This window comes from Triturus cristatus, chromosome 3_2, assembly GCF_964204655.1.
Source record: "Triturus cristatus chromosome 3_2, aTriCri1.1, whole genome shotgun sequence".
Classification (NCBI taxonomy): Eukaryota; Metazoa; Chordata; class Amphibia; order Caudata; family Salamandridae; genus Triturus; species Triturus cristatus.
In genome coordinates, this window is record NC_140584.1 from 447,953,201 (window position 1) to 447,977,649 (window position 24,449).

The 24,449-nt window shown below is 45.9% G+C and overlaps 1 protein-coding gene across 1 annotated transcript in view; it reads right to left on the reverse strand.

Annotated features, from left to right (window-relative positions):
* Positions 1-24,449, reverse strand: part of HPS5 (HPS5 biogenesis of lysosomal organelles complex 2 subunit 2) — a 484,255-nt gene that overhangs the window by 160,974 nt on the left and 298,832 nt on the right. The window contains exon 12 of the mRNA XM_085648054.1: positions 23,031-23,190. Coding sequence (XP_085504180.1) covers positions 23,031-23,190 — 160 coding nt within the window. The remainder of the gene's footprint in view (positions 1-23,030; positions 23,191-24,449) is intronic.

Consider the following 24,449-nt stretch of genomic DNA (forward strand, 5'->3'; position numbering starts at 1 on the left):
TAAATCAGATACCTTCTCAGTGCTTCTTTGGGAGGCCCTTAAAGCAACCATTAGAAACACATTAATGAGCATAAGATTAAGCATGCATGAATCCACAAATGGAATAGTGGATAACCTAGGGAAATAAATTAAACACACGGATATCCAACATGGACACTATAATAATACTTGAATTTATAAAACACAAATACAATAAAATACTAAATATTCTGGCAGGAATCAAACTTGAGAAATAAAAGACAATCAAAATAAGTGAAACGAATGGAGAGGGGGAATTACTGGCTTCATATGTGAAGTTTAAACAAAAAAGATTAAATATTGCCTTAATTAAATATGTGGAAGGTTTAACCCACACTAAACTGCAAAAGGTATCTGAGAGATTCAATGATTGTGCATACCGAACTCTATTCAGACAACAAAGAGATAAAAAGTCAAGGTTGTGAACAATACAGGATCTCTCCTCTTAATCAATGAATGCACCAATCAAATCAGAGTCATAAGAAAGCTAAAAAAAAAAAGGGAAAGCAACAAGTTCCTACCTGATTCACACCACAATTGTAAACAACTTTATGGCACCTTTTATATAAAAACACTGACAGACCCATTCCGTCATTTTTCAACTACAATAGAGGCAATCATTGCAGTCTTGCTCAAAGAAGGCAATGACTCAACCCAAACTAAAAACTACAGGCCTTTAACCGTAATAAGCATTAGATAGCAAAATATATGCTGAGATCCTGGCAAATAGGCTGGAAGGACAAGTTACTTATCTTTGGTAAAGCCTTATCTGGTAGAGACATGAACTAGCCGCAGATTCCATACCTTTGAATTATGAAGGTGTCAGACTGGATCCGGAAGATACATCTTCGAGCATACCCCTGCACATATGCGTGCCAGTAGGTGATGTCGCTTGACTCTGCGCAGGGTCGTAGTCGTTGTCTGCGCCGGAAGTGACGTCCAGTCACTTGTATAAGCGCCACCCCAGCACACTTACGTCAGTTACTTTTCACCACTTCCATGCCAGAAACGAAGAGCCATGAAGTGCCCTGACAGAGGTGTGTATTGAAATCTAGGGCCCGGTAAGGGAACAGCCCTGACCCTATAAACTTGTCCACAATGCGGAGAGGATGGGTGGGCCGGTAAGGAATCTGCGGCTAGATCATGTCTCTACCAGATAAGGCGTTACCGAGGTAAGTAACTTGTCCATCTGACAGATACGTTTAGCCGCAGATGCCTTACCTTTGAATAGATATCCAAGCAGTGCCATTCCCGGAGGACAGCCTGCAGACAAGTTTAGACCAGGAAGTCCTGCAGGACTGAGGCCAAAAAGGCCATCCCTGTGGACTTGACTGTCCAGACAGTAGTGCTTGGTAAATGTGTGCAGGGACGCCCAAGTGGCTGCCTGACAAATGTCAAGGACTGTAACTCCACCTTGCAATGCCATAGTAGCAGCCTTAGCTCTGGTGGAATGAGCGGTTATGCCTTTAGGAGGCTGCTTTTTGGCCACAGCATAGCACATTTTGATGCCGATGATGACCCATTGCGAGGTAGTCCTCTTCTGCCCCGCACAACTTTTCTTCATTCCAATGTACCCTACGAAGAGTTGGTCATCCACCTGGAACTCTTTGGTGCCGTCAAAGTAGAACGACAATGTTCTTTTTTGGTCCAGGCGGTGGAGTCACTCCTCTTCTTTACAGGGGTACGGAGGAGCGTAGAAAGTAGGCACAGTGAAAGATTGTCCTACATGGAATGGTGTTACCACCATTGGGATGAAAAAGGCTCTGGTGCAAAGTACCAATTTATCAGCGAATATTGTAAGGTAAGGAGGCTTGGATGACAAAGCCGGCAATTCACTCACACTCCTGGCAAAATTCATTGCCACTAAAAAGGCTGTTTTGATGGTAAGCAGCAGGAGGGGGCAGTTGCGCAGAGGTTCGAATGAAGCACACATCAGGAAGGTAAGAACCACTGAGGCATAATGAAAGGGAAATGTGGCAACATATGAGCAAGGCCTTTGAGGAATCTATTAACAATAGGAGCTCCAAATGAGGGTTGGTTTGGCAGCCTCAGGAAACCAGACAGGGCCAAATGGTACCCTTTGAGTGCCCAGTGCAGAGCTCCGCTGGGCAACGGTCAAAATAAAAAGCCTAAACAAGACCGATGGAAGCAGAAAGACGATCTATAGTCCTTTCTGTACAATATTTTACAAATATGTTTCACCTGCAGGTGTAAACAGTCTAAGTGGAGGGCCGCCTGGCCACCAAAATAATATTGTACACTTCTGGAGCAAGGTCGAATGCTATCAGCCACTGCCGCTCAATCTCCATGCAAGAAAGTGCAGAGTTGACAGGTTTTGGAGGAGGTCCCTCCCCTGCTGCTGTGACATAAGATCCTCCAGAAGGGTAAGCGGGATTGGAGAATTGATTCTCAATTGGAGAAGTTTGGTGCACAGGCTGGAGCCCCAAGAATGACTTGGGCCTGGTCGCTCCTGATCTTCTTGAGCACTCTGGACAGAAGTGGTATGGGCGGAAAGGCGTATAGGATGCCTGAGCTCCACTTGAGACGAAAAGCCTCTCTGAGCCAGAGGCCCGCCATGTAAACTCAAGCGCGCAAAACTGATGACATTGCACCATCTCTGCAGAGGCAAACAGATCTAGCCAAGGCTCTGCCCACTGCTGGAGAGATGGTGTGCATGAACAGCTGAGTTTGTCCACCCTAGCATTCAGGGAACCCGTTGGGTATTGAACCACCAGGGATATGCCTTGCTGTTCCATCCATATTCAGAGACGCAGGGTCTCTTGACAAAGAGTTCACAACCCCTCCCTGTCCTGTTTGTTGCAGTGCAACATGGAGGTCATGTTGTCTGTGAACACTTGAACCAGCCTTCCTTTGATGGAGGGTAGAAAGACTTTCAATGGCAATATGATCGCTCTGAGTTTCTGCATGTTGTTGTGGAGTCTGGATTCCGCTAGAGACCAGAGTCCTCTGATCTCCACCTCCCCCAGATGGCCACCACATCCCAGAAGTGACGCATCTGTGACTATTGTGAAAACTGGTTAGGGAAGGGAGAGGTGTCTGCCTCGGACCCAATTGCGGTTCGTTCGCCTTCACTGCAGGTCTCATTTAGTTCAATTTGAGATCTGGACAATGTCAGAGAGGGTATCCTAATGCTGCCCCCACTGGAACTGTAGGTCCCACTTCAGAGTCTGAATATGTCATCTGGCATGTGTCACTAGCAGGATAAAGGAGGCCATGCAGGCCAGCAGCCTCAGAGTCTATCTCCACGAAATCCAGGACAGAGGAGAAACATTGGTATCATAGCCTGAATATCCTGGACTTGCTGCTTGGGAGGATAGGCACAAACTTGCACTGTGTCCAGAGCTCCTCTGATGAAGGGGAGTGTCTGAGAGGGAGTCAGGTGTGACTTTGGCATGTTGATAGACAACCCCAGCGAATGCAGGAGGTCTGCAGTAGTCTTGAGGTGGGAGACCACAGCCTGTGACGAGCCCCCTTTAAACAGCCAGTGTTCCCCTGATCTGCACAGATGAGCTGCGACCACTGGTAAGGCCAAAGGGAAGCACAGTGAACTGAAAGTGTTTGTGGCCAACTGTAAAACGCAGGTAGCGCCGATGGGCAGGCAGGAAGGCAACATGGAAACCAGCGTCCTGCAAGCCCATCGCTACCATCCAGTCTTCTGGGTCCAGGGCAGACAGAACCTGAGTTAGAAGTAGAATCTTGAATTCTTCCTTTCTGAGGAAGTAGTTGAGGGCACATATGTCTAGGATAGTACGAAGGCCTTTGTCCTTTTTTGAAACAAGAAAGTAGCAGGAATAACACCCACAGCCTACTTCTGGTACCTGAACCCTCTCAAAGGCTCCATTGACCAAGAGAGTCATGGCTTCCTCCTGAAGAAAAATCAGATGATCATCCGTCAGCCGGTCCAAAGAGGAAGGCATGGATGGAGGCGTAGTCTCAAAGTAGTCGAAGTAGCCCCTCCAAACTATTTGGAGGACCCCCATGTCTGAGGTGATGTTCTGCCATTGTTTGAGGTGATGGCTGATCCTGCCACCAACTGGTCGCCAATGATCTGGAAGGGCTAGACTAGAAAGGTTTGGAGGCCGAGGCTGCAGGGAGAGTGATGGACTGACCCGACCTCTGGCCGCCGGACCCACATGGTTGAAATGAGCCGTGGCCACGACCGCGCAGAGGTTGCTGCACTTGTTCAAGCTTGCAGCTGGGATATGGCTGGTGAGGTTGAAAGCCTATTATATAGCTACAAAAGGGGCTAAAGGCAGATAGGGGACAGTGGCCACTGAGAAACTCAAGGACTTGGCCATAGCCTGTGACTCCTTAAAGCACTGCAGCGTCATTGCTGCCTTATCTCAGAAAAGACGGGTGCAACCAAAGGGCATGTCCATGAGAGAGGCCTGGACATCCCCTCCCATAAAAGCCTTAATGGCCGGTATGCAGAAAAGTGATATGATATGCTGCGATTGCCACAAGGTGCAGTCGTATAATAGTGTATACTAGCTTTGATTTCTATAAGTCTAGCAAATAACATACTATTTATTGGCTGTGGGAAGATAAGGGTCTATGTGCTGGGCCATACAGTAATGGACACACTTTTTCTATTTAGTCATGTCACAAGCTCTAGTTGTTGGATGCCTTGCAACTGTAAGAATGTCCATACACTCTGGAGGCAACTGCAAACTCTATGACTTCAGGAGTCAAAATGTGAAGTTGAGTTACTTGGGGGTGGGATGCCCTACCCTGCCATTGCTGTAAGTGAGAAGGTCTGCAGTGTTGGAAAACCCCTTGTGAGGTGCAAGGCACATTTCCACAGGTATCATGTACCAGTGTTGTCGCGCCCTGGTGGGAGCTACCAGGATCATCTTCAGAGATATCTGTCTGGGTTTACTGACAAGATAAGGGATGAGAGGGAGAGGTGTTAAAGCGTAGGCAAATATACCCGACCAATTCATCCACAGTGCATTGCCCATGGACTGTGGGTGGTGGAACCTGGCGATGAAGCCTTGACATTTTTGACAGTTTTCTGTGGGGGCGAACAGGTCTACGTCCGGCGTCCCCCAACACTAAAAGTTGAGATGAAGGACACGGGGTGGAGTTCCCACTCGTGGACTTGATGCGTCTTGCTTAGTAGGTCTGCCACAGATTTGACCACCCCGGGGCAGATATTCTGCCAGAAGGTGGATACGATGGTGAAGAGACCAATGCCAAATCTCCTGTGCTAAATGAGACAAATATATAGAATGAGTGCCCCCATTTTTGTATTTTGTAAATTATCGTCATGTTGTTTGTTCTGAGGAGGACAACCTTACGAGTTACATTGGTGATGATGGCTTTTGGGGCTAACTGATTCACTACGAGTTCTAGCACACTGATGTGCACAGTTTGTTGGTGATCAGTCCACTAGCCCTGGAGATCATGTCCTCCATATGCACGACCCACCCTATCAGTGATACATCTGTGGTGATAGCTCTGATTCTCCTCCACCTCTCACCAGAATTCAACACCATATCCCACCACACCCTTATCAGGAGACTCCACCACATCAGAATCCAAGGAGACGCCCTCAGATGAATTGCCTTCTTCCTCACCGGAAGAACCAAGAGAATCTGCGTACTTTCCTACACCTCCGAAAACAAAAGCATCATCTGAAGCGTTCCTCAAGGCTCATCTGTCAGCCCCACCCTGCTCAACACCTACATGACCCCCACAGCCGACATTGTCAGAACCCCTGGATTAAACATCATACCCTACAATGACGACACCCAGCTCTTCCTCCCGCTGTCAGAACAGCCCTCCACCTCCTGGGTCCAGCAACGTACAACTTTGCTTCCTCGCCCGGATCACCTTGAGGTACGCTAGGGTGCATTTATCACATGACTTAAAGTTGTGTCCTGAGCCCAGGGACCAAAGGAACACCCTGTGTGGGTTTGTGGTAGACATCTCATTTCTGCAGTCATGGCATATCTTGAATCCGGTCATTGCGAGTGTGAACATCCTTCACTAAAAGTTTAGGAGTCGTTGGAAATCCATCAAATCCGCATTGGAAGGCACAGAAAGAAAGGAACTGACATCAGCGCCCATGTGTGTCTCTACATATGCGGCTCTGCTAGGTCACTTCCAGGATGGAATGGAGTCTGCGAGGAACTGCACAATGCCACCTAGTGGTGCACGGGAGCACTGCTACAAGATTCTTGTATCCAGGATACTGCCTGGGGGATGTTCTAAGGTGAGGGGTCTCGGGCTAGACGTATCCATCAGAAGAAATCCATTTCAATATATACTGTTTAGAGCTAGGTAAACTGCCTGTAACAGGTTATAATTAACAAACAGTCCCAAGTAATTCCTAATAATTGAAATGGAAAAACATTATTTTTTAAAAGGACCCATTCACTAGGACTTGATGGCTGCTACTGCACTCTGATAAATGAGCTAGATACAGGATACATGGTAGACTCGGGGTGTAGGGTCTACATTCTTCAGTTAAGACTATTAAAAGAACTGTTTCAATTTAAAGATGTAAAAGAGCTCATGTTTAGTTTCTTACATTATTCATGAATGTTTTTCGACAATGTCAAACGTCCAGACTGGATAAATTGCAAAACCAACTGCAAAAACCTTAAAACTTCAATGGAACATTTGTCCCTGCAATTTGGTCGCGAGATTGTGCTTGAATAAGAGCCTCCTCCGAGGTTTTTCTGAGAGGTAAAGTAGATCTGTGTACCACCAATGTCTTGGTACATCCAGAGCAATAAGAACCATTCTGGTGCTTACCTGCTTGAGTCTGAGAATCACAGACGAAATATGGGGAATCAGGAAAAACACATACAGATTTGTTTTGTTAATCCATTGGGTATTCTCAAGAGAATATGGCTCTGGGTATCTGCATGCAGTTCACGTTTTCTGTCATAGCAAAGAGTATATTCAAAGAATGGGGAGTTCCTCAAACACATTATCTAGCACTACATCGTCCTGGACCAAGTCATGATTTTCCTGCATGATTCTGCTGAGGGCATCAGCATGACTGTTTTGAGCCCCTGTGAGGTTGAACAGAGTTTTTATAAACTCTAGGAATCAACCATGTACAGATTGATTGCACCTCCCTTGACTAATAAGAGTATATAATCTGTTTCAGCCCTGTTTGTTCAGATAATACATAGTTGCAGTATTGCCTATTTCATTCTGAATCCTGTTAATCCTCAGCAACTGAAGGAAAGCCTTGATGGCTAGATGGATAACTCTTTTTTCTGTATAGTAATATTGAATAATGAAATTGATCAAATTAGATCTCTACTCATGGTAAGATGTATCTGGAGTCTCTCGAGGGGACAGAGCTCCTTGCAAAATGTTGGACTGAACGTATCACCATAGAAGACAGCATAGTGCTTCAGATGGGGGGGGGCGGGGGCTGTCCTCCTAGTTTCCCTATGCTTGGACCCAATGAACCTGCAAATATTGTTGGGGAAGCCTCATGTGCAACCTGGCATCCCCAACCACTATGATGCATGAGGCCATCGAGTCCAGAATCGAGGAAATCTGCCTTCTCAAGGGACTGTTAGACTTTTGCAGGAGAAGGCACACCTGTGTAGAAGATAACACTCTTCTGAAGGAAACATTTTTGCTTTGTTCATGTTTATAGAGGCTCATAACTAATACAGATTCTGGACTGTGTTCGACATTGATTATTGAGAGTTCACCTACTGACCCAGATTGTGCCAAGAGATATTTTGAGTATAAAATATTGTATTGCGGAATAAGTACTGCTGGCCTTGATTTGTCAATCATCCAGACATGGGTAAATAAAGATTCTGTATTTCTGAGGAAAAGCTGATATGACAGTCATGCATTTGGAGACTGTTCTGGGAGCAGACTTTAAGAAGAAAAGAAGGGAATGTCAGAACTCTTCCTTATTTTGGTGCTATTTGGATGTAAAAACAGGCCTCCTAAGGGTAGATTAATCCTGTCTCCTAGCTTTAGTTGGGGAACAAGCTGATGTAGCGGCAGCAGCTACATTTTCTCTTTCTTTCTGTTCTTGTTTACATTTCTGAATTCCAAAAAACTTATCCGTAAACTGATTTGAGACCTTTCATTCAAACAAATACATGAAGTAGATGCTTTTTACTTTTTAGGTCTCGCCAACTAGACAGCGCATGCTCCGTCTGTTGCTAAACGTATTGTTAGCTTATAGTGGTCTTAGAACCCACCCCTTGCTTACCACTGGTTGGATTTATTGTCACTCTCATTTGCTTGCTACTTATTCTTTAGCTTCTTATTCGTTGCTTTTAAATCGTTAGCTTGTGTGGACTTTCTTTCCTCGTCTTGTGTGTGCCCCTACCCTGGAGCATGGACGCATTACATGTATCCTTTCACTGCACTCTTTTCTTTATGCTGAAGCACACTATGAGAGTGCATGTTTTTCCAGCTGTCTCTCTTGTGTACTTCTCTTTATTTTTTTTGTAGTTGCTGATCCAACTTGGATAGGTCACTAAAAACATAAAAATATGGGTGATACCTACTGTGTCTATATTGGGCACAGAAAAATGTTCTCTTTTCTTCCAAACCAACAGCCCTTATCGTCTCTGCCCCCAACTACATCCTTTGCATCTCTTCATCTCTGTGCTGACCGAAGAGGACAGATTCAGAAAATGGAAGGTTTAAGTTTTTATTTGCTGTGAATCCTTCATTATTGGAGTAAAAGTAGCCTACGGAGTATAGCTACGTGGCTATCTTCTGTTGAAGCAATATCAGATGAAGGCAGATGCACTAGTTCACCTGGTTTGACACCACACAACCCTTATGGAGGGTTTCCAGGAAAACCTTCCTTTTGACATTTACAAGTTCATCGAGATACATCTTTGCGAACTCACATATATCTCAGTTGTAGCATCCTAGCAAGGCAGCTGCCCTTACTGATTTTAAACCTATACCAGCTGCATTGCACATTAATTTTTACTAATGCTTATTGTTTTACTCTTTGATACATAGTTGAAATGGGACACCACCTCACTGTAGAGACAATAACAAAGTCCGGATTAGGGTTGAGCCTAAAAACACTATGATCCTGACCAGCAGACTCCTATGTCTATAAAAGTCTTGCAGAGAATGTGGGAGACAGATATTTTAATCTCTGTAAAAGTAGAAACCAAAGAGAGTAAAGGCATTGATTGAACCCTGATACAGCAGTGTCTCAACAATCAGCAAAAGCGATATCTGAGGAGTCACCACAGGAATATCCAGCTATGTGGCTCCTCTTAACAAGAGCTCCTGAAAAGTGGAAATGCCACTCAATGTTGAGATTCTTTATGAAGAGCCTTAAGATGTCGAAGAGTAAGATGCAGAATCGTTGTCTGAAATGAATGCGAAAGGGATGATTGGAACAACAAGAACCTTTGTAGCGGAAGCTAACAGATTAGGAACCTTAGACCTTTTCAATACAGAATGAGTTTTTTGCAGGATGATGTTTGACCGTGTTGCTGGTAGAGATAAAGGCTTCAACAGCATTTGGACAGGATCTTCCAGAAGAATAATGATCACTGGAATCAGGTTCCTCTCAGGGGATTCAGAGAAAGAGTAAATTATCTTGGAAGCTCTTTTGTGTGGTGGATTTGTGGGTTGATGCTGAATGCCTTGATAGTGAGGAGTGCCTTATTAATGGCGAGTGCCTCGATGTTGAGTGTTCCGAAGATCTAAGTCTTGACATCAATTGTGTCCTCGAAGGTGATAATGCGCCACTCTATAGCATCGACCCGTTATTCGAAGGTGTGCGGTATGGTACAACGTCACACTGACATCTGTATCCGTGACATACCTTGTCTAGAGTGGAGGTGCCTCTAATGCCCACTTCTTTGCTTGGATCTCCAAATTTGAGATTTTTGGAGGGACCACGAATTTAGGTGTAGAAGAAGGAACCCCCTTCATTGGCCACATCATTGTACTCCTGCACCTCCTAAGCCTCTTCAACATCTTCTGGCAGAATGGGCATTCTTCCACAGTATGGGAGCTTGGCAGACAGAATGATTAATCAAAGAATGGTGACAAAGTGCACACCAATTTCTTTTCTTTCTTCTTTTGCTTGTAGTTCTGTTATAAGTCTGTACGCGTGCAAGCCCAGATTTGTGGTATGCCCAAAAGCCACGTGCTAAGAAAGTATCTCAAACAAATAGGGCGACCTCTTAGCCCAATGCCGGACGCACAACGTGAATGAATGCATATCACTAATGCCCACATTAATCCGATTTCATCAAAATGTATTCCAATTTCATCCAATATTTTGCGTTTTCATAATTTATCCATTTGTCACATGGGAGTCATCTTTACATACAACACTGTATCCTGAAAGCAGCAGACATGCCGTTAAGCCTTAATCTGAAGCCTGGAGTGTTTGTAAGTCATCCTCATTGATTCATCCTGATAACCCAATGCATTTTGGGCCCTTATTTTGGCCCTTCGTCAGGGGTATTCTATAATTAAAAAACATTATTGTGAGACTGTGTGTTTAAACCCAATAAACATGTCAAACACTGCTTTAAAACTTCACAACTCTTTTCCAAGTAACTTATCTCATAATTAACATCCTCCCGCTAACTGTAGCAAAAAACGCTATTTACAAAGATGATGTTCACATCCCCCTCTTTTGGCCTCCCTCCTTTCTCTCATACTAAATCTCTTCATTTGAAACCTCATATATCGATACCAATAAACGTGAGGAAAGGAATATGCTACTTACCAGTATGCATCTGTTCTTGGCATGTAGAGCTGCAGAGCCACACACTAAGGATAAGATCGCCATCTGGTGTTGGGCTCGGATGATTGCAGGTTGTTATTGTCTTCGGAAGAAGTCTTTGGTCACAAGATTGGTGACTCCTCCCCTGGACAACAGTGCGCATGGGCATCCACTCCATCCTCAGATTGTTTTTCGCCATGATGGGAAATGATGGAGTGTGTAAGAAGTAAAGAGAAAGGATGTCCATGTGTAGTGTCTAATTAAGACCATGCTGGCACAGATACAGGTCCCGGGGAGGCGGGTGGGCGTGTGTGGCTCTGCAGCTCTACATGCCAAGAACAGATGCATACTGGTAAGTAGCATATTCCGTTCGAGGCATATGAGCTGCAGATCACACACTAAGGATAGACTATATAGCAGTGTCTCCCCTAGCGGTGGTCACCTGTATCAGTTGCAGCAGTTTGGCATAGAGTTTTTAGGACAGCTTGGCCTACTGAAGCTAGTTGTTTGGATTGCACATCAACACAGTAATGCTTAGTGAAGGTGTGTGTAGTAGACCATGTGGCTGCTTTGCAAATGTCTTCTAAGGGGATGTTCCCTAAGAATGCCATAGAGGCCCCTATTTTACGCGTGGAGTGCGCCCTAGGGGGAAACGGTAAGAGTACGTTTAGCTTTTTGGTAACATATTTGGATACATTTGACTATCCATCTGGCGATACCCGATTTGGAAATGGGGTTGCCTTTGTGAGGTGGAGCAAAATCAACAAACAGTTGCTTGGTTTTCCGAAAAGGTTTGGTTCCGTCAATGTAATAGAGCAAGGCTCTTTTAACATCTAAGGTATGACGTGCCCTCTCGGCTACTGAGTCTGGATTAGGGAAGAAGACTGGCAGTTCCAAAGACTGGTTTAGATGGAAAGGGGAAATGACTTTAGGGAGGAATTTTGGATTCGTCCTAAGAACCACTTTGTTCCGATGTAGTTGTAGGAAGGGTTCTTTGAGAGTTAAGGCTTGTATTTCACTTACTCTTCGCAGGGATGTGATTGCGATGAGGAAAGCCACTTTCCATGTTAGGAACTGCAGTTCGCATTTGTGCATTGGTTCAAATAGTGGACCCATGAGCCTTGTTAGAACAATATTAAGGTTCCACACCGGGGAAGGCGGTAACCTTGGAGGAATGATTCTTTTAAGACCCTCCATAAATGCTTTAATAGCTGGTACCTTAAAGAGTGACAGGTGTTGTCTATTTTGCAAATAGGCTGCTAATGCCGCTAGATGTAGACGTATAGAGGAATACGCTAAATTGCATCTTTGCAAGTGCAATAAATAGCAAATGATGTTCTGGATGGAAGCATCCAGTGATTGTATGTTATTGTTAGCGCAGTAAATGGCAAATTGTTTCCATTTTGCAGCATAGCATGCCCTAGTAGTAGGTCTCCTGGCTTCTTTAATGATATTCATACAGTCTGGAGGAAGGTTGAGGTAACCAAACTCTAAGACTTATTTATTTATTTTGTGTGTTTTATAAAGCGCACAGCTGCCCCAACGGGGCGTCCCGGCGCTGATAAATCTGGGAACAGGGAGGATCAGAACAGAAGAAGCATTATGTGGAAAAGAGATGAGTCTTCAGAGACTTTCGGAATGCTGATTCTGTTTGACAGGCACGTAAGGCAACCGGAAGCTTGTTCCAACACTGAGTGGCGCAAACCTCGAATGTTTTCCCTCCAGCACGAGTTCGTTTGAATCTTGGGGTTTGCAGGAGAAGTAGAGAGTTAGAACGTAATGTCCTAGTGTTGACATACGGCCTCAGTGTACTTTTCAGGTGGGTCGAGACATTGCCCTTAGAAGCGCGAAAAGCCAGGGTCATGGCCTTAAATACACGTCTCTTGGCAATGGGTAACCAATGCAGTTTACGGAGGTGAGGGGAGATGTGATGTCTAGCAGGAATTCTCTCCACCAGCCGAGCGGCAGCATTTTGGACAGTCTGTAGTTTATGACATAGGCCTGCTGTGATACCAAGGTATAGTGCGTTGGCATAGTCGAGTTGCGATATTATCAATGCTTGTACCACAGTCTTACGGCAGTCCGCCGGCAGATAGTTGATAAGCCGGTTGATAGTCTTGATCTTAGCAAAACAGGATGCTGCTACTGTTTGAACCTGGGCATTAAAACTTAGATGATTATCCCAGCGCACTCCCAGATTTCTCACCGAGTCTTTAGGCGTGGGGGCTTGGCTCAGATCCTCTGGCCACCACAGGTTAGAATCTAAAGGGGATGGTGAATTAAAAAACAGAATCTCCGTCTTTCCTGCATTGAGTCGGAGGGAGTTAGAGTCCATCCAACTAGAGATGTCTCTGAGACAAGATTTCAGCGGGTCGAAGGCAGAGGCGGAGGGTGTGTCAAAGGTAAAAAGTAACTGAATGTCGTCAGCATAGGAGGTGGATTTGATCCCAGTTTGCGCAATCAGTTTAGCCAGGGGGGTAAAATAAACATTAAACAAAAGCGGCCTCAGGGATGAGCCCTGTGGAACTCCCCATTTGAGTGGTCTAGCGGAGGAGGTATAAGGAGAGGTATATACCTGCTGTGTGCGGTCGCATAGATAAGAAGAGAGCCACCTCAACACAGTTCCGCCTATACCCAGGTCCCCCAGCCTTCTCAGCAGGATCTTATGAGAGACGGTGTCAAATGCTGCTGAGAGATCCAGCAGCACTAACACCGCCCTCGACCCCCGGTCCAGCGTACATCTCACCGAGTCAGCCATTTCAACAAGGGCCGATTCCGTGCTATGGCCTGACCGAAAGCCGTGCTGAGAATCATGTAGGAGCCCATTGGATTCGATGTAATTCGCCAGCTGGGAGTGTGCCAGTTTTTCCAGGATCTTAACTGGGGCAGGCAGAAGAGAAATAGGCCTGTAATTACTGGGGTTGTCAGGGTCTAAATTGGGTTTCTTCAGAATGGGGACCAGGGAAGCATGCTTCCATTTGGCGGGGAAGCTGCCCATTCTCAAGGATTCATTCCAGATATGATTCAGGTAGGGATTGAGCAGGGGTGCCAGTTTTTTATATTTTTTGGCTGGCAGAGGGTTATTTGGAGAGCCAGATTTGCATTTGAGTAATTCTACCATAGTGTCGGCCTCAGAAATATCTGCAAATTCTAACAGAGTGGGCGACTGTAGCGTGTAAGTAGTAGATTCCTCTTCCAATCCTTCACTGTTGGAAATAGGGAAGGAGGTGTAGATAGTCTCGATTTTTTCCTCAAAGAATTGGGAAAGTTTATCGCACAGAGACTGGGAGGCAGGTTGAATTCGAGTCAGCGCGTTGGGGTCCGTGAAGGATCTGACTATGTTAAAAATCTCCCTAGCGCCGTTACTAGCATGTTTAATTCTGGAGGCCAGAAAGTCCCTTTTGTGCTCCTCAATCATTCTACAATATTCTTTGAGGGCTGTCTTATAGGTGGTTTTGCTATCCAGGGAATAGTTCTGCCTCCAGGATCGTTCGAGAGATTTGCACGAGGCCTTTTTTTGACGAAGCTCGTCGGAGTACCATGGTGCTGATGGTGCAGCCCTATAGGTTTTGATAGGTTTAAGAGGGGCCAAAGCCTCTAGGGCTTGACCGATCCAGGTGTCCAAATGGTCAATACCACTATCTGGGTCAGACGACGGGATGGGTTGGGAGTTTTGTAAGTATTCCTGGAGTGTTTCTGGGGTAATGCGGCTTCAGTTTCTGCCGGATGCTTTAGGAGTGATAGTGCGTCTGATGGGGCAAAAAATACCAATCTCAAAAGGGATGAGGAAGTGGTCCGACCAGATAACCGGGATGGGAGAGGCTGCCAGAATGCTTGGTAGGTTGGAACAGATCAAATCTAGTGTATGTCCCACTTTGTGCGTGGGAAAAGCAATTTTTTTAACTAGATTGCAGGCTGCCAGCGTAGAGATAAAATGTTTGCTGTGCGTGCAAGATTCCTCATTTGCGTGGAGATTAAAGTCCCCTAAAGCAGTGAAGTTGGCGTAGCGTGTGCTAAGCTGGATAATATAATCCGCCAGAGCCGGCAGGTAGGAAATGTTGGAATGGGGGGGGACGGTAGATAAGAATTCCCGAGCAGGAGGTAGACGGGGAGATTTGAACACTGAAAGGGAGACTCTCTATGCAGTCAATTGGGTCATATAGAGGGAAGGTAGTCGTCCATTTGGATTTGTGGATTAAGGCAACGCCACCCCCCTGTTTACCGTTGGGTCTATTGGCACAAACGATACTACAGCCCTCTGGTAGGGCAAGGGTGATGATAGGGTTCGTGGTCTCATTCAGCCAAGTTTCTGTTAAAAAAAGCAGATCCCAGTTGTTGTCCCGAAGGGACTGCCAGATGTCAATGGCATGTTTGCTCAAAGACCTGCAATTAATCAGCGCAGCTCTGAGGGTCGGAGAAGGGCGGGCTCCCCTAATGGAGGCAGGACTCAGAGCGTGGGCCGGACTATAAGTTAAGTCGAGGGATGGAAGGGAGAAATGGCAGACTTTACATACGTAAACGTGGCTCCGAGCGTCAGGGATAGACCAGAGGCAGGTCGAACATGGGGAGGGTCTCAGGGACATCATCGCAGTCCGAGAGTATGTTAAGGTGGTATTGCTGGTGAGTCGGGCAGGGGGACCGGCCCCGGTCGCGTCAAGATCGTGGACGAGCGCAGACGAGCTTACCTTAAGTGCGCCTTGGGCGCGCAATCGTCGCGCCCGCTGCGCTCGTCCGCTGCGCTTCCGGTAGATACACATGTATATAGTGAGGGGGCAAGTGCAGGGGGCGTGGCCTCGAAGTGGGCGTGTCCCTGTCTCGGCGAGGGTAATGGCGGGAGAAGCAGGTCGGCGATTTCGCCCTTTCCAGCGCTCGTTCCGCTTTGTGAGGGGTGCCTGCACACTGTAATCGTGTGTCAGGAAGGGTAGGTGATTGATTTTAAAAAGCAATATTTTTCTGCTAAAAACAGTGATAGCGCTAAATTCTGCCTACTCCCGGCTGTGCCTCAGGAGGTTCCAAGAGTAATCTGCTGCGCTAGTGAGTCAGCGCGCCTTAGTAATGCTAGCAGGGGGCGTGGCCTCGAAGTGGGAGTGTCCCTGTCTCGGCGAGGGTAATGGCGGGAGAAGCAGGTCGGCGATTTCGCCCTTTCCAGCGCTCGTTCCGCTTTGTGAGGGGTGCCTGCACACTGTAATCGTGTGTCAGGAAGGGTAGGTGATTGATTTTGAAAAGCAATATTTTTCTGCTAAAAACAGTGATAGCGCTAAATTCTGCCTACTCCCGGCTGTGCCTCAGGAGGTTCCAAGAGTTATCTGCTGCGCTAGTGAGTCAGCGCGCCTTAGTAATGCTAGCAGGGGGCGTGGCCTCGAAGTGGGCGTGTCCCTGTCTCGGCGAGGGTAATGGCGGGAGAAGCAGGTCGGCGATTTCGCCCTTTCCAGCGCTCGTTCCGCTTTGTGAGGGGTGCCTGCACACTGTAATCGTGTGTCAGGAAGGGTAGGTGATTGATTTTGAAAAGCAATATTTTTCTGCTAAAAACAGTGATAGCGCTAAATTCTGCCTACTCCCGGCTGTGCCTCAGGAGGTTCCAAGTGTTATCTGCTGCGCTAGTGAGTCAGCGCGTTTTAGTAATGCTAGCAGGGGGCGTGGCCTCGAAGTGGGCGTGTCCCTGTCTCGGCGAGGGTAATGGCGGGAGAAGCAGGTCGGCGAATTCGCCCTTTCCAGCGCTCGTTCCGCTTTGTGAGGGGTGCCTGCACACTGTAATCGTGTGTCAGGAAGGGTAGGTGATTGATTTTAAAAAGCAATATTTTTCTGCTAAAAACAGTGATAGCGCTAAATTCAGCCTACTCCCGGCTGTGCCTCAGGAGGTTCCAAGAGTTATCTTGGAACCTCCTCCAGGACTTCAGGAGCCAGATAGCCAAGTTCAGTGTTTGAGGATCTGGGTGTCTGATTTCTCCATGGTTCTGGGTTAAGAGATCCGGGGAGAGATGCAGTTTTTGATGTGGAACTAGCGATAGTTCCAAAAGTGTGGTGAACCAGGGTTGACGTGCCCAAGTGGGAGCCACTAGGATGAGTGTCAGTGACTGTTGTTTCAGTTTGCGTACCACAAATGGAATGAGAGGGAGAGGCGGAAAAGCGTACGCAAATCTGCCTGACCAGTTCATCCATATTGCATTGCCCTTTGATCGTGGGTGTGGGAACCTGGCGGCGAAGGTTGGGCATTTTGCGTTTTCTGGTGTGGCGAACAGGTCTATGTCTGGTTGCCCCCACTTTTGGAAGAATGGGAGTAAGACTTTGGGGTGTAGTTCCCATTCGTGTATCTGCTGTGTGTGGCGACTTAAGAGGTCGGCCACCTGGTTCTGAACCCCTGGGAGGTGTTCTGCTAGCAGGTAGATGTTCCGGCGAATTGCCCATCTCCAAATTTGTTGCGCCAGTTGGGACAGTTTTAGAGAATGTGTCCCTCCTTGTTTCTGTATGTAATACATTGTGGTCATGTTGTCCGTGCGGATGAGGACAGTTTTGTTTTGGAGATGCACTTGGAAGGATTTCAGTGCTAGGAACACCGCTAGAAGTTCTAGGTGATTGATGTGGAACTGTTTTTGTTGAGTGGTCCACCGTCCCTGAGTGGTGTGTTGAAGGAGGTGGGCTCCCCACCCTGTGAGAGATGCGTCGGTGGTCAGCACAACTTGTGGAAGGGGCTCCAAGAACGGCCGCCCTTTGGACAGGTTGATGGTGTTCCACCACTTCAGTGAGCAAAGTGAGCGGCTGTCCACCAACACCAGATCGGTAAGTTGTCCGTGGGCCTGATTCCACTGTTGTGCTAGACATTCCTGTAAGGGACGCATTTGAAGGCGTGTGTAGGGTACTATGGAGATGCATGACGCCATCATGCCTAAGAGTTGCATGAACACTCTTGCGGGGAGAGAGTGTTGTGTTTGAAATGTTTTGATCAGAATTTGTATGTTGGCTATCCTGGCTATGCTGGGATAAGCTACGGCTTTGGCTGTCTCTATGGTGGCTCCCAGGTATTGTTGTACTTGGGAGGGTTGTAGTTGAGATTTGGGATAGTTGATGGTAAATCCCAAGTTGTGCAGGGTTTGAATAGTGCGGTGGGTGTGGTGAACGCATTTGTCTAGAGTATTGGCTTTTATGAGCCAGTCGTCCAGATAGGGGAAGACATGGATTTGTTGTCTCCTGAGATATGCTGCCACAACTGCCAAGCACTTGGTGAACACCCTTGGTGCAGTTGTTACTCCGAATGGGAGAACTGTAAACTGATAGTGCTGACCGTCTACCACGAATCGTAGATACTTCCTGTGAGCGGGATGCATAGGGATGTGAAAATATGCGTCATTGAGGTCTAATGTGGCAAGGAAGTCTCCTTGTTGAAGTAATGGAAGGACCTGTTGGAGAGTGATCATGTGGAAATGATCCGATTGTATGTACTGGTTCAGTAGTCTGAGGTCCAGTATGGGTCTTAAGGTTTTGTCCTTTTTGGGAATAAGGAAGTATAGAGAATATACTCCTGTGCCCTGGTGTTGTAGTGGAACAGGTTCTATTGCGTTTTTCTGAAGCAAAGACTGTATTTCCTGTTTGAGGAGCGTGAGGTGGTGAGACGTCATGGGACGGTGTCTGGGTGGTATGTTTGGGGGCGGCTTTATGAGTTCGAGGCAGTAGCCACATTGGATAATTTGTCTTACCCACCTGTCTGTAGTGATGGTATTCCAGACAGGTAGGAACTGTTGAAGCCTGCCCCCGACCGGAGTGGAATGGTCTGGGGGGAGTGGTGGCAAGTCACTGTTTGGTGGCTGTAGAGGAGCGGGTGTTGTTGTTGCCCCGTCCCCGGCCTTTATTATTGTTTCCCCGATACCCTCCTCTAAAATATCCTTTGTTAGGGGATTTTTCACCTGATGCTGTGAAGGTGGAAGAGTTATCTGTTCCCACATTTTTGGAAGCTCCTCTATAAAAGGAGCGACGAAAGGAGCCTCTGGGTTGAGTAGACTGCAATGCTCCCATAGATTTTGCAGTTTCATTATCTTTCTTCATTTTTTCTAGGGCAGTGTCTACTGCAGGGCCGAATAGTTGCTCCTGATTAAACGGTTGAGCAAGAATGGAGGTTTGTACTTCCGGCTTGAAGCCGGAGATGCGCAGCCATGCGTGGCGTCTAAGCAATACGCTTGTGTTGACTGCCCTAGAGGCGGTGTCCGCTGCGTCTAATGCACATTTAATGAAGGCATTGGATATTAGTTTGCCCTCTTGTATGAGGTCAGTGGCCTGTGATTTGAAAGGTTCAGGCAGGTGTTGCAAGAGATCCACCAGTTGATCATAATGGGCTCTATCATAACGAGCCAATAGGGCTTGTGTATTTGCAATACGCCAGTGGTTAGCCGCTTGAGCGGCAACCCTTTTACCGGAAGCCTCCAGGAGTTTTGACTCCTTGTCTGGGGGCGGCGTGTCTCCGGTTGTTTGGGAGTTGGCCCGTTTTCTGGCATTGGAGACGACTAGTGAGTCTAGGGGGAGTTGCGCCTTGATGTACGCAGGATCTTGTGGAGCTGGTCTGTATTTTTTTTCTATTCTGGGTTGAGAACCCTGGCCCTGACAGGGTCTTTAAAAACCTCAGTGGCATGCTTTATCACTCCCTTAATCATGGGTAGAATGTGGACTGTTTTCTGAGACTGCTCAAAAGTGTCGAGTAGAAAGTCCTCCTCAGGAGTGTCGGTGTGCATGGTGACACCATGAAACGATGCTGCTCTGTTAATAAGCTGACCAAACCCTAAATGGTTATCAGGAGGGGAGGGTTTTGAGGGGTATGGAGCAGGGTCAGGCACATCAGGCATAGGGTAAGTCCAGTCATCTACTGGTGCTGTGTCCGGGAGTGTAAAGGGATCAGTAGGATCAGTGGGATAAGTAAAGAAATCTGGGTCTCCCCCTCCCCCAAAATCATCATCATCCTGTGGAGGTGGTGTATGAGAAGGAGATGGTAGAGGTGCAGGCGGTGGGGGTTGGGGGGATGGAATAGGAGGTAATGTAGGAGAGGAAGGATGTATGGGTGAAGTGGCACAGTCCTTCTTTGGAGGTGCTGGAGGAGGTGGTGAGTCCAGCTTCCTTTTCTTGTAGGGCACCGCTGTGACATGTCCAGTTTTCGGATTTATGTAAATCCGTTTTTGCTTAGGATCGGGTCGAAAGAGTTCCTCAGTGTCCGAAGACGGCTGTGGTGCCGACTTTTTTGGGTCTTTATGGACGTGTTTTGGCACCGAAGATGTTTTGGGTGCCGAAGAACTTTTCGGTTCCGGTGGATTTTTCGGTGCCAAAGAACCTTTCGGTGCCGATGAGCTTTTCGGTGCCGACGAGCCTTTCGGTGCCGACGAGCCTTTTGGTGTCGGTGGAGACCTCAGCGCCGAAGAACGTTTCGGTGCCGGTGGAGATGTCGGGACTGAGTGACGTTTCAGGCCCGATGGAGATTTCGGTCCCGAAGCCTGCTTTAGTGCCGAAGGTATTATAGGCACAATGACATGAGGTTTGCTCGAGCCCGAGCCACCTGCAGGCTTACTTTTCTTCTGAGCCGGGCCCGAGGGCGGGGCTTCAGAAGATGTTTTTGGATCACGACTGGGCCCAGTTGGCAGAGTCTTGACCAATGTCTTTTTGGGTGGTGTTGGGGTAGGGGGGCTGGTACTCACAGGCTGCCCCGGATCTGAATCGTCGGTCTCGGACACGATTTGGAGATCTTCGGAGTCATCGTCAGGGACGTCCTGTGCAAAGATGTCTTCTGGTTCCGGAACCGGCTTGGCCATGATATGGCGTCGAGCTCTTCGGTCCCGGATGGTTTTCTTCTAACGGAATGCGGCGCAGGCTGGACAGCTGGATTCGTTGTGGTCTGGTGAAAGGCACAAATTACAGACCTCGTGGTGATCGCTATGAGGGAACTTTGCTCCACATTGGGGCATTTTTTAAAAGGTGTCCTTTCCATCAGCCGCGTCCGGAGTCGGTCCGATATGGTTTTCGACGTCGAGTTTTGAAGTTATGAGAGTTATAGTGATTGCTATAAGTTTTCTGCTGGAGCGGAAAAAAGTTCATCTGAACCCAATGGCGGAAAAAAACAATCGGAGGATGGAGTGGATGCCCATGCGCACTGTTGTCCAGGGGAGGAGTCACCAATCTTGTGACCAAAGACTTCTTCCGAAGACAACAACAACCTGCAATCATCCGAGCCCAACACCAGATGGCGATCTTATCCTTAGTGTGTGATCTGCAGCTCATATGCCTCGAACAAATGTTTATGCTGGCTGGTTATAATCTTATTATACTGTCTTTTGTAAAATAATTACCTTCGAACTCTGTATCCTCTCGGCAATTTCACGTTCATCTACTCGTTCTGATGTTTGCCTTACTCCGCTTTATACACACCTGTGCTCTTTGCTCCACCTACCGCTCTCCCTTCACTAACTGACTCTCTTTGACCTTTAACCCTTTGCGCACTGCTTAACTTATTTATTGTGCTCTTTAACATGTCTTAAGGCAGTCTTAAGTACGATCACAGTGTGTAGTAGTTAATTCACGAATAAACACGCTATGCTCTTAACTGTTTATAACTGCCTTGAGACTTGTTAAAGTGCACAATAAATGAGTTAAGCCGTGCGCAAAGGGTTAAAGGTCAAAGAGAGTCAGTTAGCGAAGGGAGAGCGGTAGGTGGAGCAAACAGCACAGGTGTGTATAAAGCAGAGTAAGGTAAACATCAGAACGAGTAGATGAACGTGAAATTGCCGAGAGGATACAGAGTTCGAAGGTAATTATTTTACAAAAGACAGTATAATAAGATTATAAACAGCCAGTATAAACATTTTTTCCACACGTTTATTGTATCGTATATTTGTAAATAGCGTTTTTTGCTACAGTTAGCGGTAGGATGTTAATTATGAGATAAGTTACTGGGGAAAAAATCGTGAAGTTTTAAAGCAGTGTTTGACATGTTTATTGGGTTTAAACACACAGTCTCACGATAATGTTTAATTATAGAATACCCCTGATGAAGGGCCAAAATAAGGGCCCGAAATGCATTGGGTTATCAGAATGAATCAATGAGGATGACTTGCAAACACTCCAGGCTACAGATTAAGGCTTAATGGCATGTCTGCTGCTTTCAGGATACAGTGTTATATGTAAAGATGACTCCCATGTGATGAATGGATAAATTATGAAAATGCAAAATATTGGATGAAATTGGAATACATTTTTATGAAAACGGATTAATGTGGACATTCGTGATATGCATTCATTCACACTGTAAATAGATGGAGTGGAAAAACATTTGAAATTTGGAAATATCTATGCCACTGATAGAGGGTTTTGTGCTTTTTAATTATCAGTGTATTGGCTCAAGGTTGCACTTATTAATAATTTAAATAAATATATACCTTAATGCATTGTAGACATTTTCCATGATCCTGAACTGGGTGGGGTAATTTCTAATGTAAAAAATTATCAACAAATATCCTACAATGCAAAACTTAGGTTGATGGCCAAATTTACCTTAGTGAAGAGTTTCCTACGTTAGGATGGATAGCTTTGGTTAATTAACCATTTTTATAAAGAAAATCTACCTGTACTCTGTCTTCTAGTAGTCCAGATGACGTTTTGAACCTCCTTGAATACTTAAGCCAAGCATTTATACTGTTTCTTCTTTTCCTTCTACACATTTTATTTATCCTTCTTTCTATTTGTTCCCAACTATAAACTTTAATAAATCATTCATATTTATCCTGCTTCCCTCTTTTCTGTCCATTTTTCTCTTTCATCCTGATACGATCTGCCATTAAAACATCTTTTGTAAATTAATGGTTATTTCATGACAGCTGTGGTTCATAATGCATATTTTAAATACAAGTTTAGGAACACTTTGCAAATGCTTTTTCTTTGTTATGATCTCCAAAAATGTTAACTTATTTTTCTTAGTACTATTTTTGTATTATAATCATTTCGACAGCTTTGAAGTAGTTACCACATCCGAAAAAGTCAATAACATTTGTAAACACAGTGCATGGATTCAATCTAGTTCTACATTAATGGAGGCTTTAGAGCTTACCTCCTCAGCATTGCATGTACAAACCCACAGCAGATTCTTGCTTGGGTGCCCATGATTCTACTACCCAATCCTTCTAGCACCCACTTTCTACTATCTTCCCATTTAGATATGCAAATGCTCTTAAGCGGCTGAAAAAACCTGAATCGCTATTTTAAACCTCCAAATAAATGTGTTCCTCTGTCAGACCCTTCCTTTGATGTTCGTCCTTACCCATTTCTGCCTGTTCCTCTTCATGATGTGAGGAAACGTCTTTAAGCCGCTCATCATCCGACATATTTTGGCTGTGCAAGGAGCCAGAGTCCTCATCTGATTGACTGCATCTTCGGCTAATCACTCTGTAAATGCCAGAATCCAATACATTGAAGCTTTCCTGGAGTCAAAATATAATAATGCATGTAATATTTCCTGATTTCCATGCCAAAGATTAAATATTGAGAAAACGGCAAACTTTGGAAAGATATGAAATATCTCTTTTTTGAAAGGTATTATTCTTATCACAGAAACGGTGCCTGAAACATCAAAAACTGTTTTCCAAATGAAAATACAACAAATTAAGAGGCTGTTGCTTCAGAGAACCACAATGTAGACGTTTTAAAGGAATATGCTACTTACCAGTATGCATCTGTTCTTGGCATGTAGAGCTGCAGATCTACACACTTTTGCATAGATCCCCATCTGGTGTTGGGCCCGGATGTTTGCAGTTTGTTTTTCCTCTTGGAAAGTCTTTGGAAGTCACGAGGTCGGTGACTCCTCCCTTGGTTCGTATTGCGCATGGGCTTCGGCTCCATCCTCAGATTGTTTTTCGCCAACAGGGAAAGATGGAGCGTAGTAATAACAGTGAAGAAACCCATGTGTGTTGTATCTGGAACAGATACCGGTAGCCGGGGAGGCGGGTGGGGCGTGTGTAGATCTGCAGCTCTAGATGCCAAGAACAGATGCATACTGGTAAGTAGCATATTCCATTCGAGGCATATGAGCTGCAGATTGTACACTTAGCATAGATTATATAGCAGTTCCCAACCTTAGCGGCGACCACCGGTATCTGCTGCAGTGGTTTGAAATAGTGTTTTTAGTACAGCCTGGCCCACACTAGCTTGTTGCTTGGTTTGCACATCTACACAGTAATGTTTAGTGAAAGTGTGCGGTGTTGACCATGTAGCTGCCTTGCAGATATCATCTAATGGGATGTTCCCTAGAAAAGCCATAGAAGCCCCTATCTTTCTTGTAGAGTGGGCTTTAGGGGGAACAGATAGCGTGCATTTTACTTTGTGGTAACAAATCTGTATGCATTTTACAATCCACCTAGCTATCCCTGATTTAGAGATGGGGTTGCCTTTATGAGATGGAGAGAAAGAGACAAACAGTTGCTTTGTCTTTCTGAAAGGTTGTGTTCTCTGGATATAGTAAAGCAAGGCCCTTTTAACATCCAGTGTGTGTAGAGCCCTTTCTGCAACAGTTTGAGGTTGCGTGAAAAAAAAAGGTAATTCTACCGATTCTACCGGTAAAAGGGTGAGATGACTTTGGGTAGGAATTTTGGGTTGGTACGGAGGACAACCTTGTTCGGGTGCATTTGGAGAAAAGGTTCTTGTATAGTAAGTGCTTGTATTTCACTGACCCTTCTAAGGGAGG